This window comes from Enhydra lutris, unplaced genomic scaffold, assembly GCF_002288905.1.
Source record: "Enhydra lutris kenyoni isolate GAN:26980312 unplaced genomic scaffold, ASM228890v2 scaffoldscaffold1, whole genome shotgun sequence".
Lineage (NCBI taxonomy): Eukaryota > Metazoa > Chordata > Mammalia > Carnivora > Mustelidae > Enhydra > Enhydra lutris.
This window is the reverse complement of record NW_019154085.1, coordinates 95,538,577-95,553,731: the sequence shown is the minus strand read 5'-3', so window position 1 is coordinate 95,553,731 and position 15,155 is coordinate 95,538,577. Positions and strand designations below refer to the sequence as shown.

Sequence of the window (15,155 nt, the reverse complement as noted above, 5' to 3'; positions counted from 1 at the left end):
CTACCAGTGTTCTCACCCACGTTTGTCTCATGACCACTTGACACCCTGGGAGATGTTAATTCATACCATTGGTGCTCATAAGACTCCCCTTTCTTTTATCCTTCAGCAGTCTAAAGCTTTTGTTTCATCTGACGCTTACATAGTAGGTCAAGATGTCTGGAAGAAAGTTATGTCTTAATGGTTGTCTGACTTAATAACAGATCGACTAGCCTGTACTTTGGGAGTTCTAGAGCTACTAAACCTCATTGAGTGTGATTTGTGCTGTCATCCATTAGGAAGCTTGCTAATTTCTGATTAAGAGGTTAGTGAGGGACCAGTTGCTCTATAGATCTTTCAGCTTTTACCTTTTGTAGTACTTTTACTTTAATTTTAGATTTTTTTGTGGGATTCTGATATAAGCCTTTCACTTTTTAGAAACTCTTACATTGATTTTGTGGTAGAAGTACAACTCATCATTACACATCTTAGTTGTCAGAACAATTTCTTCTTATTTAGATTATTTCCTGGGCAGTCTTATTCAGTTCATTTATTTTGCATTTATAAAGTATTCTTTTAGGAAATACTGTCCAGAGGGAGATTCACGTATATACATTTTAACCGAAAGTAAGAGTTTTCACTGGATAAAATTACCTGGGTTCCTCTAGTGGTGGCTTTACATGACTATCTACAGGTCACTTAGCCTGATTGCTACCTATAACATGGATGACGAGAGTCTTCAAGCCAGTATGCCTATTACCCCTTTGGAATAAACTAGGGAATATAAATCCAAGACTGGGAAACTAAATCAGCTACCAGTGTTAGCATATGGATGGCCAGCTGTACTCCTTAAGGTTTAGAAATGATTAAAACATTTTTCATTTTTTTATAACACCTGTTTTTTAATGTCCCTGGGAAACATAAAACTTATTTTTCTGAAATGCAGGAGTGTTTCATTACCAAAAGAAATTTCAAGTAACTACTTTTTCAGCTCCTGGCATCCACTCTCTCAATAAAAATTTTTAGTTGTAAGAAAAATATGTTTATCTTCCTTGTGTAGAAGAGATATGCTTGTATGTATGCATGTGCCTGTATGTGTGTGTATGTATGTGTTACTCTTTAGGCTGTTATTCTTAATGGTACCCAGAGTGTATTTTTCTTTAAAAATTACTAAAAATTCAGGCAGTTTGGTCCCAAAGAGTATTTAATCATGCCTTATCAAAAAGGCCAATTGGCATATGTAGTATATAAATTTTTATGATCTGATAATGGGTGAAGTTTTACTTTTATTTTTACTGTCATAATACTAAATAGAGCAACTCCTCCATCAAATAAGGAAGTAAGAATGAGTGATTTTGCTTTTACTAACTTAACCTGGGGGTTTGGATTAGATAATAATAGGATTTAAAATGTCTAAATTACCTGTTTCTGTGAATCTAATAAAGAAATATTTTTATGAAAAAATTACCCAATTGTATATTAAAGCATAGGGATTTTTTAAAAATTTTTACTATGCAGTTTCTTCATTTAGCATCGTTTTTGTTGTTCCCTATATTGTTGTATAAGATGACTTTATAAATGTAGTTTAAGTTACTGCCAGAAAAGTGTAACTTTCCATTTTATGCAATTCTTGTAACATTTTATTCTGACATTAACATTGTTTGCCAACCTGTTATTCCTTAGCCTGTTCGTCCTCTGCAGTCCTCTTCACAGCCTGTTCAGTACTCTACAGCCCCTTACCCATCCCCGCTCCTGCCAGTCTCACCCACCCAGCAATACTCCGTGGTACTATATCTCTATTCACCTCCTGCATTGTTTCTGTGGGCTGATTGTGTGGTGGATGCTTATGAATGTAATTAATGTGATACGATCTTCTGTGATTATTTAAAGTCATGGACACAAATATACCAAAAAAGTGTTTCTGACCTGTATTAGAAATAATTCAATCTCTACTATATAATATTTGTTATATTGGCATATTACAGTAATGGTATAAATCCTAATCTTTTCCTGCCTTTTCATAATGAAATGATTTTCAGATTGACTATTCTAGTCCTAAGATGGTTAGCTACTTTTCTCATTGAGGTCAGTTGTATCTTTGCAATCCTGGAATGGCAACTTTCATCTGGGTTTGAGACTTTCTATTCTTTCCCCAATACATAGGTCCAGTAGACTTCATACCAGTTATTAAGGTGAATTGGATCTTATAGTTACATAAGACATAATGTATATTTCTAAAGAAGATCCCTAGATATTTAATCTATGACTGTAAAGAAACTGTACCTCCTTCAATCCAAAGCATGCCCCAAGTTATACCTCTCAGTAAGAGCTTAGAAGCACCAGTACCATGTGTTCTCTCTATGACCTTCTGTAGTTACTAAGAATAGGGAACAACCGTGTAAAGTACTTCCTGCCTGGTGACTAACATGAAATCAGTATTCAATAAGTGTTACTTTCCTTCCCTTAAAATGAGTCTCAGCCCAATATACTTTTCCCAGTGATGATGCTGTTACTTCTCTAGACTATATGGCATCACATTTTAACATTACTTTTCAAGTTAAATTGTAAGCTATATCTTAAAATCACTTAACACTTTTTAGAAACATTTTCTTTATTTAGGAGTGTTTTTGTTTTGAGCTGGTGACAACCTTATTTAACAGCATCAGCTCTGAATGATTTTCTAAATGACTTCCAGTCTGAAAGAATAAAATTTTTCCAGCATTGAAAAGATCGAAAGCATCATCAAGAATAGCATAAAAGTCTCAAAAATGTTTTGAAAGATAGTGGATTATTGGAATAAGAAAATGACTTTTTTTTTTTTTGAGATGACACTGATGGTAGTGTATAGTTAAAATGTTTGGCCAGATTACTATGTAATTACAGCTAATAAGTATATTTTGGTACATTTTTCCCTTTTGAAAGTATTCATTGAACTAGGCTAATAGTGCTAGAGTATGTCAGAGCAGCATTGGGAAGAGTAAACCACATATTTTCAGTCGCTGAATCAGGTTCCCCTTTTCAATCCCTTGTCTTCTCCATAGCCATAGTGTACTTTGCAAAAAAACAGCAGACTGTAGAAATTGCAGACATGTCAACTTTGATCTGACAACTCAATGACCACAATTTTTTAATTAACTTTTTCCAAAATTCTCCTCTTAACAAATTGTGGCATATATTGGTTGCCAATCTGCGGCTCTTTGGGAGCCAAGGGGATGCCATTTTGACGCCATTTTGGTCATTTCAGTGATATTATCTAGACCAGTCAGAACTGGTCTTTATGCTGTTGAGTCAGAGAAAACATTTGTCAGATGGCATGTTAAATCATAACCGTCTCTTGGATAGACACCACTGCCTACTCACTAAGTAGCAAAAGCAGTAGGAAACTGTTGTTTGGATTAAATTTGTATTAACATCTGACTTTAGGAAGAGACTGAAAAACATTAGGGAAGAATAATGTTTATGGCCAAATTATTTTTGAGAGATTAGAAGACTGGGGTAGGTAGATTTTATGTATTTTATTTCATTTCATTTTATTTCATTCTGCTTAGAAACAGAATCTTGTCTTTTAGGAAGAGAGGTAAAGAGTATAATTAGTACCATGCCTTTGCTCGTTACCTGGTCCTGGAAGTCCCTTCAGAAAATGTTAACCATATAATATAAATATGTCCAGTTTCATTTCCACGTCATAATGTGCCTTTAATCATCATTTAAATAAGTGTCTCTCCATTTTTTACTGTGAAGTGTTGCTACACCCTACTCTTCTGCATGCTATGTACTCCACTAGATACACTTTAAAAGTAATTTGTAATGACAGCATTGTAATATTCCTACCTCCCTGCCTTAGAGTTCTAATTTTATTGGAATTGTTCTATTAAATCATACCTGTTACAGATGTATGATATCCATAATGCATACACTGCAAATTATCTTAAAATATATGAAGCGGGGTTTTTTCGATAAGCTTGGTAAGCTTTTTGGTAGGTGTGTATGGGAGGCGCACTCATTTCTTACTTTTCCCTTTTTTAGCAGGACAACCTTGGATCTCAGTTTAGCCACATGAGTCTTGCCCGCCAGCCATCTGCAGATGGTTCTGACCCTCACGCCACCATGTTCCAGTCCACTGTTGTTCTTCAGTCCCCACAGCAGTCTGGTTATATCATGACGGCAGCCCCTCCACCACCGCCGCCGCCGCCACCACCACCTCCCCCACCTCCCCTGCCACCTGGGCAGCCAGTCCCAACTGCTGGCTATTCTGCCTCTGGCCATCCTGTCAGCCAGCCTGTGCTTCAGCAACAGGGATATATTCAGCAGCCCTCACCACAGGTACGTCACTTTTTCATCTTTTTTCTCCCATGGAGAAATCTTAAGCCTTAATCCTTAACCCTAATTAGAAAGCTTACTTTTAATTTCACATGGAGAGAATTTGTGACAATGTATAAACAAAGCTGGTCATCATCTTCCGTTCTCTGGAGATTCTCAAATCACACTAGACAACTACATGACTAGTAGACACATCAGTTGGATGGTTAAAAGTATGCAGCCTTTGAGTTTCCTCTTGATTGATTTGTTTTGTTTTAATTAGCTTAAGAGAAGCACAAGGTAAACACACTATAAAAATAAAATGATGCATTTCAGGAAGAAGTAGGTTTAGAGAGAATTAACATCACAATACTAATAAAGCTTTATTGTTATTTCTTTACATTTACTTAGATATTTCTTAATTTTTCTCAACAGTATTTTGTAGTTTTCATTATATAAGCATTGCATATATTTTATTAAATATATCTCTAAGTATGTAATGTTTTTAAATGCTTCATGGGGCACCTGAGTGGCTCAGTCAGTTGAGCATCTGCCTTCAGCTCAGGTCATGAACTCAGGGTCCTGGGATTGAGCCCCACGTCAGGCTCTCTGCTCAGTGAAGAATCTGCTTCTCCCTCTCTCTCTAACCCTTCTCCCCTTCCCCCTGTTCTCCCCCCACCCCTGCGCATGCTCTCGCTCTCTCAAGTAGATAAGATCTTTAAAAAAAAAATTCTTAGTGTTCTAAAGGAAATTATATTAAAATTTCATTTTCTGCTCATCAGTTGCGCATATGTAGAAATAAGGTTGATTTTTGTGTTTTGATCTTGATCTTGTATCCTGTGGACTTTCTAAATTTAATTATTCTGGTACTTTTTTCATAGACTGCTTAGGATTTTCCAAATTGAAGATCATTTCTACATACATTATCCTTTCCAATGCATATGCCTTTTATTCCTTTTTCTTGCCTTATTGAATTGCCTACAAGCTCTAATGTTGAATATACACACAACAGGGGGCAGTAAAATCCCTAGAATTCATTTATTAATTTAAAGCAAAGTTTTTAAAAGTTCATATCCTTCCTTGTTTCCAGTCTTAGGAAAAGTATTTGGTCTTCCATTATTAACTATGATATTATCTGAGTTTTTTGCCCTCTGTCAAGCCCTCCATCAGGCTGAGAAAATTTTCTTAGTTTGGTGAAAATTTTCTTAGTAGAATTGAGTATTAATCTTGTAAAATCTCCTTTTCTACATCTATTGAGATGATCATGTGGTTTTTCTCTTTTATTCTATCTGTACAGTGAATTATTGTGACTGACTTTTTTTTTTTAGATTTTTTTTTTTTTTTGACAGAGAGAGATCATAAGTAGACAGAGAGGCAGGCAGAGAGAGAGAGAGAGAGAGAGAGAGAGAGAGAAGCAGGCTCCCTGCTGAGCAGAGAGCCCGATGCGGGACTCGATCCCAGGACCCTGAGATCATGACCTGAGCCGAAGGCAGCGGCTTAACCCACTGAGCCACCCAGGTGCCCTATTGTGACTGACTTTTGAACGTTAAGTTAATACTTTCAGGGGTGCCTGGGTGGCTCAGTGGGTTAAAGCCTCTGCTTTCAGCTCGGATCATGATCTCAGGGTCCTGGGATTGAGCCCTGCATCGGGCTTTCTGCTCAGCGGGAAGCCTGCTTCCCCCTCTCTCTCTGCCTGCTTCTCTGCCTACTTGTGATCTCTCTCTGTCAAATAAATAAAACCTTTAAAAAAAAAAAAAGTTAATACTTTCATTTGAGAGCACACACCCACTTAGTCATGATAGAATATCTTTTTATATATCACTGGATGCATTTTGCTTATATTTTCTTAAAGATTTTTGCATGCATGTTCTTAATGGATATTGGTCTGTTGTTTGTGTGTAATGTCTTTTTTCAGGTTGTAGCATCAAGATGGCAGTGATACTGGCTTCCAAATGAATTGGATATGGTTGCCTCCTTCATTTCCTAAAACAGTTGGTATAGGATTTTTCTTAACATCCTTCTTAAATATTTGCTAGAATTCACTAATGCATCCCTCTGTACTTGGAGTTTTTTTGTGGGGAAGATTTTAAAATTACAAATTCAATTTTTTAGTAGATATAGAGCTAATCCAATTTCCTGTTCCTTTTTGGATTGAATTTTGTAGTTTGTATCAGTTTGTCAAATTTATTGGCAAATGATCAGTCATGATATACCCTTATTATAATTTTAGTATCTTAAGGATTGATAGTGGTATTGCCTCTGTAATCCTTAATGTTGGTAATTTCACTCCTATCTTCTTTTTGCTTTATTTACTTAAGAGATTTATTAATTGCATTGGTGTTTTTTAAAAACCAACTTAGGATTTCATTAATTTTGTATTCGTTTTCTCTTTGAATGATTTCTACTTTTACCATTATTTTCTTCCTTTTGTTTATTTTGGGTTTCATTTGCTCCTTTGTGTCTGACTTCTTAAAGTGGAAGCATAGATCATTGATTTTTAGATTGTTCTTCCTTTCTAACATAAATTTTTAATGCTGTAGATTTCCTTCTAAGCACCATTTCAGCTGCAGACCACAAAACTGAATGTGTTATGTTTTTGTTATTTCATTCATAATGTTTTGTCTCTTTTTTGTATGTGTGTGACTTTTTTGACAGATTATTTATTTAGAAGTATTATTTAATTTCCAAATATTTCAGGCTTTATAAATACCTTATTATTATTGATTCTGTTTTAGTTTCATGTGGTCAGAGAATCTACTCTAAGATTTCTTTGTTTTGGGGGTGCCTGGGTGGCTCAGTCATTAAGTGTCTGCCTTCGGCTTGGGTCATGGTCCCAGGATCCTGGGATCGACCCCCGCATCAAGATCCCTGCTCAGCGGGGAGCCTGCTTCTCCCTCTCCCACTCCCCCTGCTTCTTTTTTATTTTCTACATTTTAAAATTTTTTTTAAATTTTTTATCCATTTTATTTTATTTTGTTTATTTTCAGTGTTCCAAAATTCATTGTTTATGCACCACACCCAGTGCTCCATGCAATACGTGCCCTCCATAATACCAACCACCACTCCCCTGCTTCTGTTCCCTTCTCTCGCTGTGCCTACTCCCACCCCCGCCCCTGATCAATTAAATAAATAAATAAATAAATAGAATCTTAAAAAAAAAAAAAAGATTTCTTTGTTTCGGAAACTCAAGTCTTATTTTATATGTCCCAGTATGTACTCTTTTGGGGGAAGATTCATGTGCACTTGAAAAGAATTTGTATTCGATCATTTTAGCATTTTGTGATTTCTTTTAGTTTTGTTTTGAGATAAAGATCACATAATGTAAAATTAACAATTTCAAAGTGAGCATTTCAGTGACATTTAGTACATACACAGTGTTTTGCAACCATCACCTCTCTCTAGCTCCAAAACATTTTATTTTTATTACCCCAGAAGAGAACTGTACTGATTAAGCAGTTACTACCTATTCACCCCATCCCCCAGCTCCTGGCAACCACCAGTCTCCTCCATTCTGTCTCTAAAGATTTGCCTGTTTTGGGTACTTCATATTAATGGACTCATGCAATGTTACCTTTGTGTCTGGCTTCTTTAGCTTAACATGTTTGATGGTTAATCCACGTTGTAGCATTTATCAGTACCTCATTTCTTCTTTTGTCTGAATAATATGCCATTATATGAATATATCACCATTTGTTCATCTTTTCAACAGTTGATAGATTTGAGATGTTTCCACCTTTTGCCCATTGTAAATAGTGCTGTTATGAACATGTAGGTACATGAACATGTAGGTACATGTTTTTATTCAAGTGTCCACTCATTTATTTGAGTTTATACCTAGGAATAAAATTGCTGAATTATATGGTAATTCTATTTAACTTTTTGAGAAATTGCCAGCCTGTTTTCCACGGTGTCACTTTATATTCCCATCTACAATGTATAAAGGTGCCAGTTTTTCCATATTTTGATAGTAACACTATTTACTTTTTTAAAAATTGTTATTATTATCCTAGCCATCCTGGTGATGTGAAATGGGTACTTCATTGTGTTTTTTTAATAATTTTATTTATTTTTTATTTTTTTATTAACATGTATTATTTGCTTCAGGGGTACAGGTCTGTGAATCATCGGTCTTACACAATTCACAGCACTCTCCATAGCCCATACCCTCCCCAGTGTCCGTAACTCAGCTACCCTATCCCTCACCTCTCCCAGCAACCCTCAGTTTCTTTCCTGAGATTAAGAGTCTTCTATGGTTTGTGTTGTTTTGACTTGTATTTCCCTAATGATGTGTGATGTTGATCATCTGTTTGTATACTAGACCCTCATCAGGTATGTGATTTGCAAATATGTTCATCTATTCTATCAGTTGTCTTTTGACCTTTTGATAATGTCCTTAATGTATAAAAATTTAACCTTGATGAAATCCATTTTATCCATCTTTTCATTTTACTGCTCATTGCTTTTCAAGTCATATCTAAGAATCCATTGCCAAATCCAAGGTCATAAAGATTTTACCCTTATGTTCTCTTTTAAGAGTTTTATGGTCTTTAGCTCCAATAATTAGGTCTTTTATCCATTTTGAGTTAATTTTTGCATATGATAATGGGGTATAAGGGTCTAACATCATTCTTTTGCATGTGTATAGCTATCTGCTCTGGCATCACTTGTTGAAGCCACTGTTCTTTTCCCATTGAATGGTTTTGGTACCCTTATCAAATATCAGTTGGCCTTAAAAGTAAGAGTTTATTTCTGGACTCTTAACATTTATGCTATTCTCCATTTCCACGTTTGTGCCCATACTACACTATTTTATTACTGTATCTTTGTGGTAAGTTTTAAAATCAAGAAGTGTGAGTCTTCCAACTATTCTTTTCAACACTGCTTTGACTATTTGCCTATATGGCTTGTGATTGCATATAAATCTGATGATTGGCATTTCCATTTCTGCAAACGAGGCCACTGAAATTTTGATAGGGATTACATTGAATCTGTGGATTGCTTTCAATATCACTGCATCTCAATATTAAATCTTCCAGTCTAATGAACATGGGATGCCTTTCCATTTACTTAGGTCGTCTTTGATTTCTTTCATATTTTACTGTTTATTGCATTTAGTATTCTCTAAGTAAGTATCAGTTGAGCCAATGTGGTTGATTCATGTCTTTCAGATCTTTTATCCAGTTCTATCAATAAGTGATAGTGGATTTGTCTATTTCTCTCTTAAATTCTGCCATTTTTTAAATAACACTGAAACCTATATTGAGCAATTTATCATTTCTTCCTGATATATTGACTTGTCTCATTATGAAATGTTTTTCTCCTCTAGTATTGTTTCTTGTCTTAAAACATTTTATCTGACTTTTATAGTGACTTCAGCACTCTTTCTTGATGAGCGTTTCAAGGGTATGCCTTTTCCACCTTCTAATTTGTTACCTTAGTATTCATTTTTTTTAAGGTTTTATTTATTCATTTTGAGAGACAGAAAGAGAGCAAGAGAGCACAAGCCAGAGGGAGGAACAGAGGGATAGGGAGAAGCAGACTCCTGGCTGAGCAGTGAGCCTGATGTAGGAGTCGATTCCAGCACCCTGGGATCATGACCTAAACCGAAGGCAGACACTTAACTGACTGAGCCACCCAGGCACCCCTGTGACCTTAATATTTAAAGTCTGTCTTTTGCATATAGTTATATAGTTCATCTCTGCTGTTCTATCTTGTCTCATTGGAATGTGTAGTCCTCTTATCTTTAATATGTCTATTGACATGGTTAGAAATAGGTATGCCACATTTCCATTTGTTTTCTATTTGTTCTATCTCTGTTTTATTCCTATATGCCTCCTTTCCTGCCTTTTGTATTACTTGAACTCCTTCAGTGTCTTAATTTAGTTGTTCTTGGGCGTTTTTACTACCACGGTCCTTTAAATCTTATGTTTGTATGGTTTCTTTAGGGATATGATATGTATCTTTAGGTTATTGCTATCTATTTCAAGTTCAAATGAAACTACAAGTAAAATACAGTAGTCACATTAACAGTATAATTTTATTTACCTTCAGTTGTTTGTGCTGTTGTTGTCATATACATTGTGTGTGTATACTTTATAAATAAAATATATCATGGAACAATTTTTGCCTTAAACAATGATTTTTTTTTATAAACATATAATATATTTTTATCCCCAGGGGTACAGGTCTGTGAATCGCCAGGTTTACACATTTCACAGCACTCACCATAGCACATACCCTCCCCAGTGTCCATAACCCCACCCCACCCCCAAACCCCCTTCCCCCATCAACCCTCAGTTTGTTTTGTGAGATTAAGAGTCACTTATCGTTTGTCTCCCTCCCAATCCCATCTTGTTTCATTTACTCTTCTCCTACCCCCTTAACCCCCCATGTTGCATCTCCTCTCCCTCATATCAGGGAGATCATATGATAGTTGTCTTTCTCCGATTGACTTATTTCGCTAAGCATGATACCCTCTAGTTCCATCCACGTCGTCGCAAATGGCAAGATTTCATTTCTTTTGATGGCTGCATAGTATTCCATTGTGTATATATACCACATCTTCTTTATCCATTCATCTGTTGATGGACATCTAGGTTCTTTCCATAGTTTGGCTATTGTAGACATTGCTGCTACAAACATTCGGGTGCACGTGCCCCTTCGGATTGCTATGTTTGCATCTTTAGGGTAAATACCCAGTAGTGCAATTGCTGGGTCATAGGGTAGTTCTATTTTCAACATTTTGAGGAACCTCCATGCTGTTTTCCAGAGTGGTTGCACCAGCTTGCATTCCCACCAACAGTGTAGGAGGGTTCCCCTTTCTCCGCATCCTCGCCAGCATCTGTCATTTCCTGACTTGTTAATTTTAGCCATTCTGATTGGTATGAGGTGATATCTCATTGTGGTTTTGATTTGTATTTCCCTGATGCCGAGTGATGTGGAGCACTTTAAACAATGATTTTTTTTATTTAAAGGTTTTATTTATTTATTTGACAGAGAGAGAGAGATCACAAGTAGGCAGAGAGAGGGGGGAAGCAGGCTCCCTGATGAGCCGAGAGTCCAATGCGGGGCTCAATCCCAGGACCCCGAGATTATGACCTGGGCGGAAGGCAGAGGCTTAACCCACTGAGCCACCCTGGGTCTCCAGTGATGTCGTTTTTTAAGTAAGGGGGAGAATAGTATATACTCGTGTATATATAAACATATGAAAAGCATAATAATAGATTACGATCTGAAATTAGGACATACCTATTGTTTGCTGATACCTCCAGGAACAATTAGGGATCACGTATGTATTGCATCTAATGGTTCAAAAACAGAACAATGTTACAGTAAATTTAGGAGATTCTTGGCTTATGAGTGATTTAGAAATTCTCTATTCAACTGGTTTCCAGACGAAATAGGCAGTCTTTAAGATGTTTACAGATGTCTCTTCTTTTAGAAGTAACCTGATTAGAAGAACAGAACCTGGAAGAGCTTATGAAGCTAATAAAGTTAATTTACCACAGATTTCTACATCACTGAATTAATTGTTTATTCCTTATTCCAAACTAGGTCAGATTACCTTAAGAGAAATGCACAATTAATATAAATAGCTCCAGGAGGAAATAGAATCAAGCTAGTCTTACTGGTTTCTTCCCCAGCTTTGTTAAGATGTAATTGACAAATAAGATTTGTATTGGCATTTTAATTTACATCAGAGATAAGAGAAAAAGAATGGGACCAGCGCAATAGATTATAGATAGACTAGCTAATTTCAGTGATTGCAGTTCAGCATTCAGATTGAATGAGCTAGCATTGTACATTTTTCAACCAAGATAAATCTCAAAAAAGAATATTAATTGCAAAATAAGTAGCATGGAGTTGTATATAGTAGAGCACCATAAATGTAAATTTTTAAAATCCTCAACAATTTTCTTTACAGATAACATATATATATAGTAGCAGTTTAAAAACATTTATAGGAATCATATATACCAACTATAGGTTAATGGTTTTTCTGTTGAACATAGGGCAAAAGAATGTTGGAGTGAGGCCTTAGCTATTTTAATAGCGTTTGGTTTTATAAAAGAAGGAGAAAAATCTGAAAGAAAAATGCCCAAAATCTTTAAACCTATTAAATCTAATTGCTAGGCATATTTGTAGGTGTCTTTTGTTATGTATACTGCATGCTTGAAATTTTTAAAAAATTTTTCAGTTAAATTTAAAGCTAAGAAAATCTGGTTTTGAATGATATTAAAAAGAAGTATTATTCATTACACTCTTTTGTTCCTCAGAGAAGACATTTCTGCTGCAAATGAAATTGATTTTTTTTTTCTCGATACTTATCCTAGATGCCAGCCTGTTTCTGTGCTCCAGGCCACTATCACTCCAGTCAACCTCAGTATCGCCCAATCCCTTCTGTCCATTACAATTCACATCTAAACCAACCACTGCCACAGCCTGCACAGCAGACAGGTGAGTAATATTTCTGAGGCTATACTCTCTTAGCTGTGGTTATTGCTTTTTTCATTTTGCTTTATTTCAGTCTTACTATTAAGATATTGCCCCACTCTGCCTGTCAGGGGTCTCAGGTATGGCCCATATGAATATACAAACCACTGAGATTGAAAGAGTGAGCAAATCTTAGCACCTGCCAGAAAGTAACTGCCAGGTTTATATGGTAAAGTGTTTAGAGCCATAAGGAGAAGACTGAATTAGGTCAAGCAAAGTGATGAGTGGCTTCCTGTTACTCACTGCCATTGTGGTAAAGCCTCCTTTAGGGCCCGATAATCCACCTCTGTTAACAACAAAAGAGAGACAATGCAAGCTAAGATGTCTCATGAGCAGCTAACTAGAAGCAAGGACCCAAATGACGCAACTCTGAGAATCTAGCCTGGTGGAGATATTCTGATGTCTTGGTCTCAGTATGCTTTTTAAAGGAATAATGGTCAAACTTTTTTGTGTTTAATTTTTCGGTTTGCTGGTTGTGTAGTGAAAGGTATTTTTAAACCAAATGCAGTCTAACACTAGGCATATCACATATATAAAAACTCAAAAGATCCTTTCCCTTATGCTCCTCTTAAATTTTCTTTAAGCTTTCAGTGAAAACTATTGTGACCTCAGTGTAAAAACCTGTCTTGACTGAATTCATTTCTTTCTGTGCTTCCCACCTCAATTTGTACTTCTGCCCTAGATGTGTAATAAGATACTTTTCAGTCTTTCATAACTCTAGCAGTTGAAGTGGAATGTTTATTGGTATCTTTGAGGCCTTTTTAGCTGGTTGTCACTGTTAGAGACTCTCACACTGTATCAGCGTGACTCACTAAGGCCACATAACCCTCCACTTAGGCAGTTTCTTGCTCTTGATACTATGTGCAAGTCTTAAGGGGAGCAGCAGTTTTAGGAGAAAGACGTCTGCACAGGGCAATCTGGTGAGAATTATTTCCATTTCTCCCCGCTCATGCAGTTTTCAGTGATCATTGTGACTCACCAACTTCCTTAACCAGAGAGGATTCTTACTTATCACCCCTATAGGGGACCTTTCAGGTTCTTAATCCATTGTTCCTAGGAGTCATCTTATACTTAATAGAAGGTCTTCCCTTTTTTGTGTTACTAGCCCTGTATTGTATGTGTGAGAAATGTTCTTCCAAAGGATATTGAGTACAAACATTGTTCATTTTAGCCAACTTAGAATTAATTGGTCTTCTGTCTTAATTATGACTCCCTTTAGTTCAAGTTTTCCTGAAGTTTGATAATACAGTCTGCTTCAAATACAAGTTAGTAAATGCTCAAATTTTGAAAGTCATCACCAGTTCTTTATATGGGAGCATTCATTGTGACACTGCTCATTCATTAGCTTTAAACACATTGTTATTTTATTCTAATAGAAATTATTTTCTGAGTTTTCCTGGGCCACAGTGACTGACTTTTCATATTGTTTTTGTTTTGATTTTCTTCTTTTAAAATTATAATACAGACTATAGTTAATGTCATGATAACAAAAAAGAAATTTACCTTCATTCTCCCTTTTCAGATATCTTCTGTGTGGCTGATTAACTTAGTTTATTAGTATAGCCTATTAATGAGGCAAGCAGAGATCCTTTCTCTGTATTTGTGTGAGTTTATTAGTTTTGTTCTTTTCCATCACTAGATTTTTATTCCTCTGCATTGTCAAACTCCCTACAGAATTAAACTTTCAATCACAGGTCGAACCAGTGTGCTTTTACAAATGCATCTCAGCAAAAATATTCCCACTTAATGGAAAACAACTGAATATGCCACTTCTCCCAATTGAGGGCCAAAATACCTATGTTACAGATAGTAGGTGTTTTTATCATCAGTGATACTTTAATTGTGTATTTTTTTTCTAATGCTAATTATGGTGAGAAGGAAGGAAACAAAAGTAAGTTAGATTGCATCCATATAATACAGGCACAAAAGAAAGAGTATGTCTGAATAGTTTTTGACATTGTGTTTGACTCTTAAAAGTCTTCATGGTATAACATGTTATATAGAATTTGTCCTTCCAGTTATTTTATGTATTGTCCTCTCAGTTTACAGACTAAAATTAGTTGAGTATCATTAAGTGTGAAGAAAAAAAAGAGAAATAAATCCTCAAAGCATCCTCATCTGAAAGCAAAAGAAATGTTAATAAGTACAATAGCAAATTTCTCTTTAAAGAAGTGTTCAGTAGTGCCAGTGGCAAGTATTGTGTTGGTAATTTTAACAGACCTTGTAATGGAATTAGTAGGATTTGAACTACTAAAAAAGTTAGAATCTAAACACTTGTTTGTAGTTAGCTAATGGTTATTTTTTATGTTAAAGCATACAGAAAAGTGTGCATTTATGTTTGTGTATATCCTAATGGAAAAGTAAAATTCAGTGAGAAATGGACAAGG

General features: G+C 35.7%; 1 protein-coding gene across 8 annotated transcripts in view; it reads left to right on the top strand.

Moving 5' to 3' along the window:
• The window catches only part of LOC111155965 (R3H domain containing 1), a 135,838-nt gene that overhangs the window by 48,206 nt on the left and 72,477 nt on the right, over nucleotides 1-15,155 (top strand). For 6 of the 8 annotated variants that reach the window (XM_022516737.1, XM_022516991.1, XM_022516654.1 and 3 more), the window contains 2 exons: nucleotides 4,003-4,299; nucleotides 12,609-12,732. In XM_022516737.1, coding sequence (XP_022372445.1) covers nucleotides 4,003-4,299; nucleotides 12,609-12,732 — 421 coding nt within the window. The remainder of the gene's footprint in view (nucleotides 1-4,002; nucleotides 4,300-12,608; nucleotides 12,733-15,155) is intronic. The other 2 variants (XM_022516910.1, XM_022516569.1) reach the window with 1 other exon arrangement.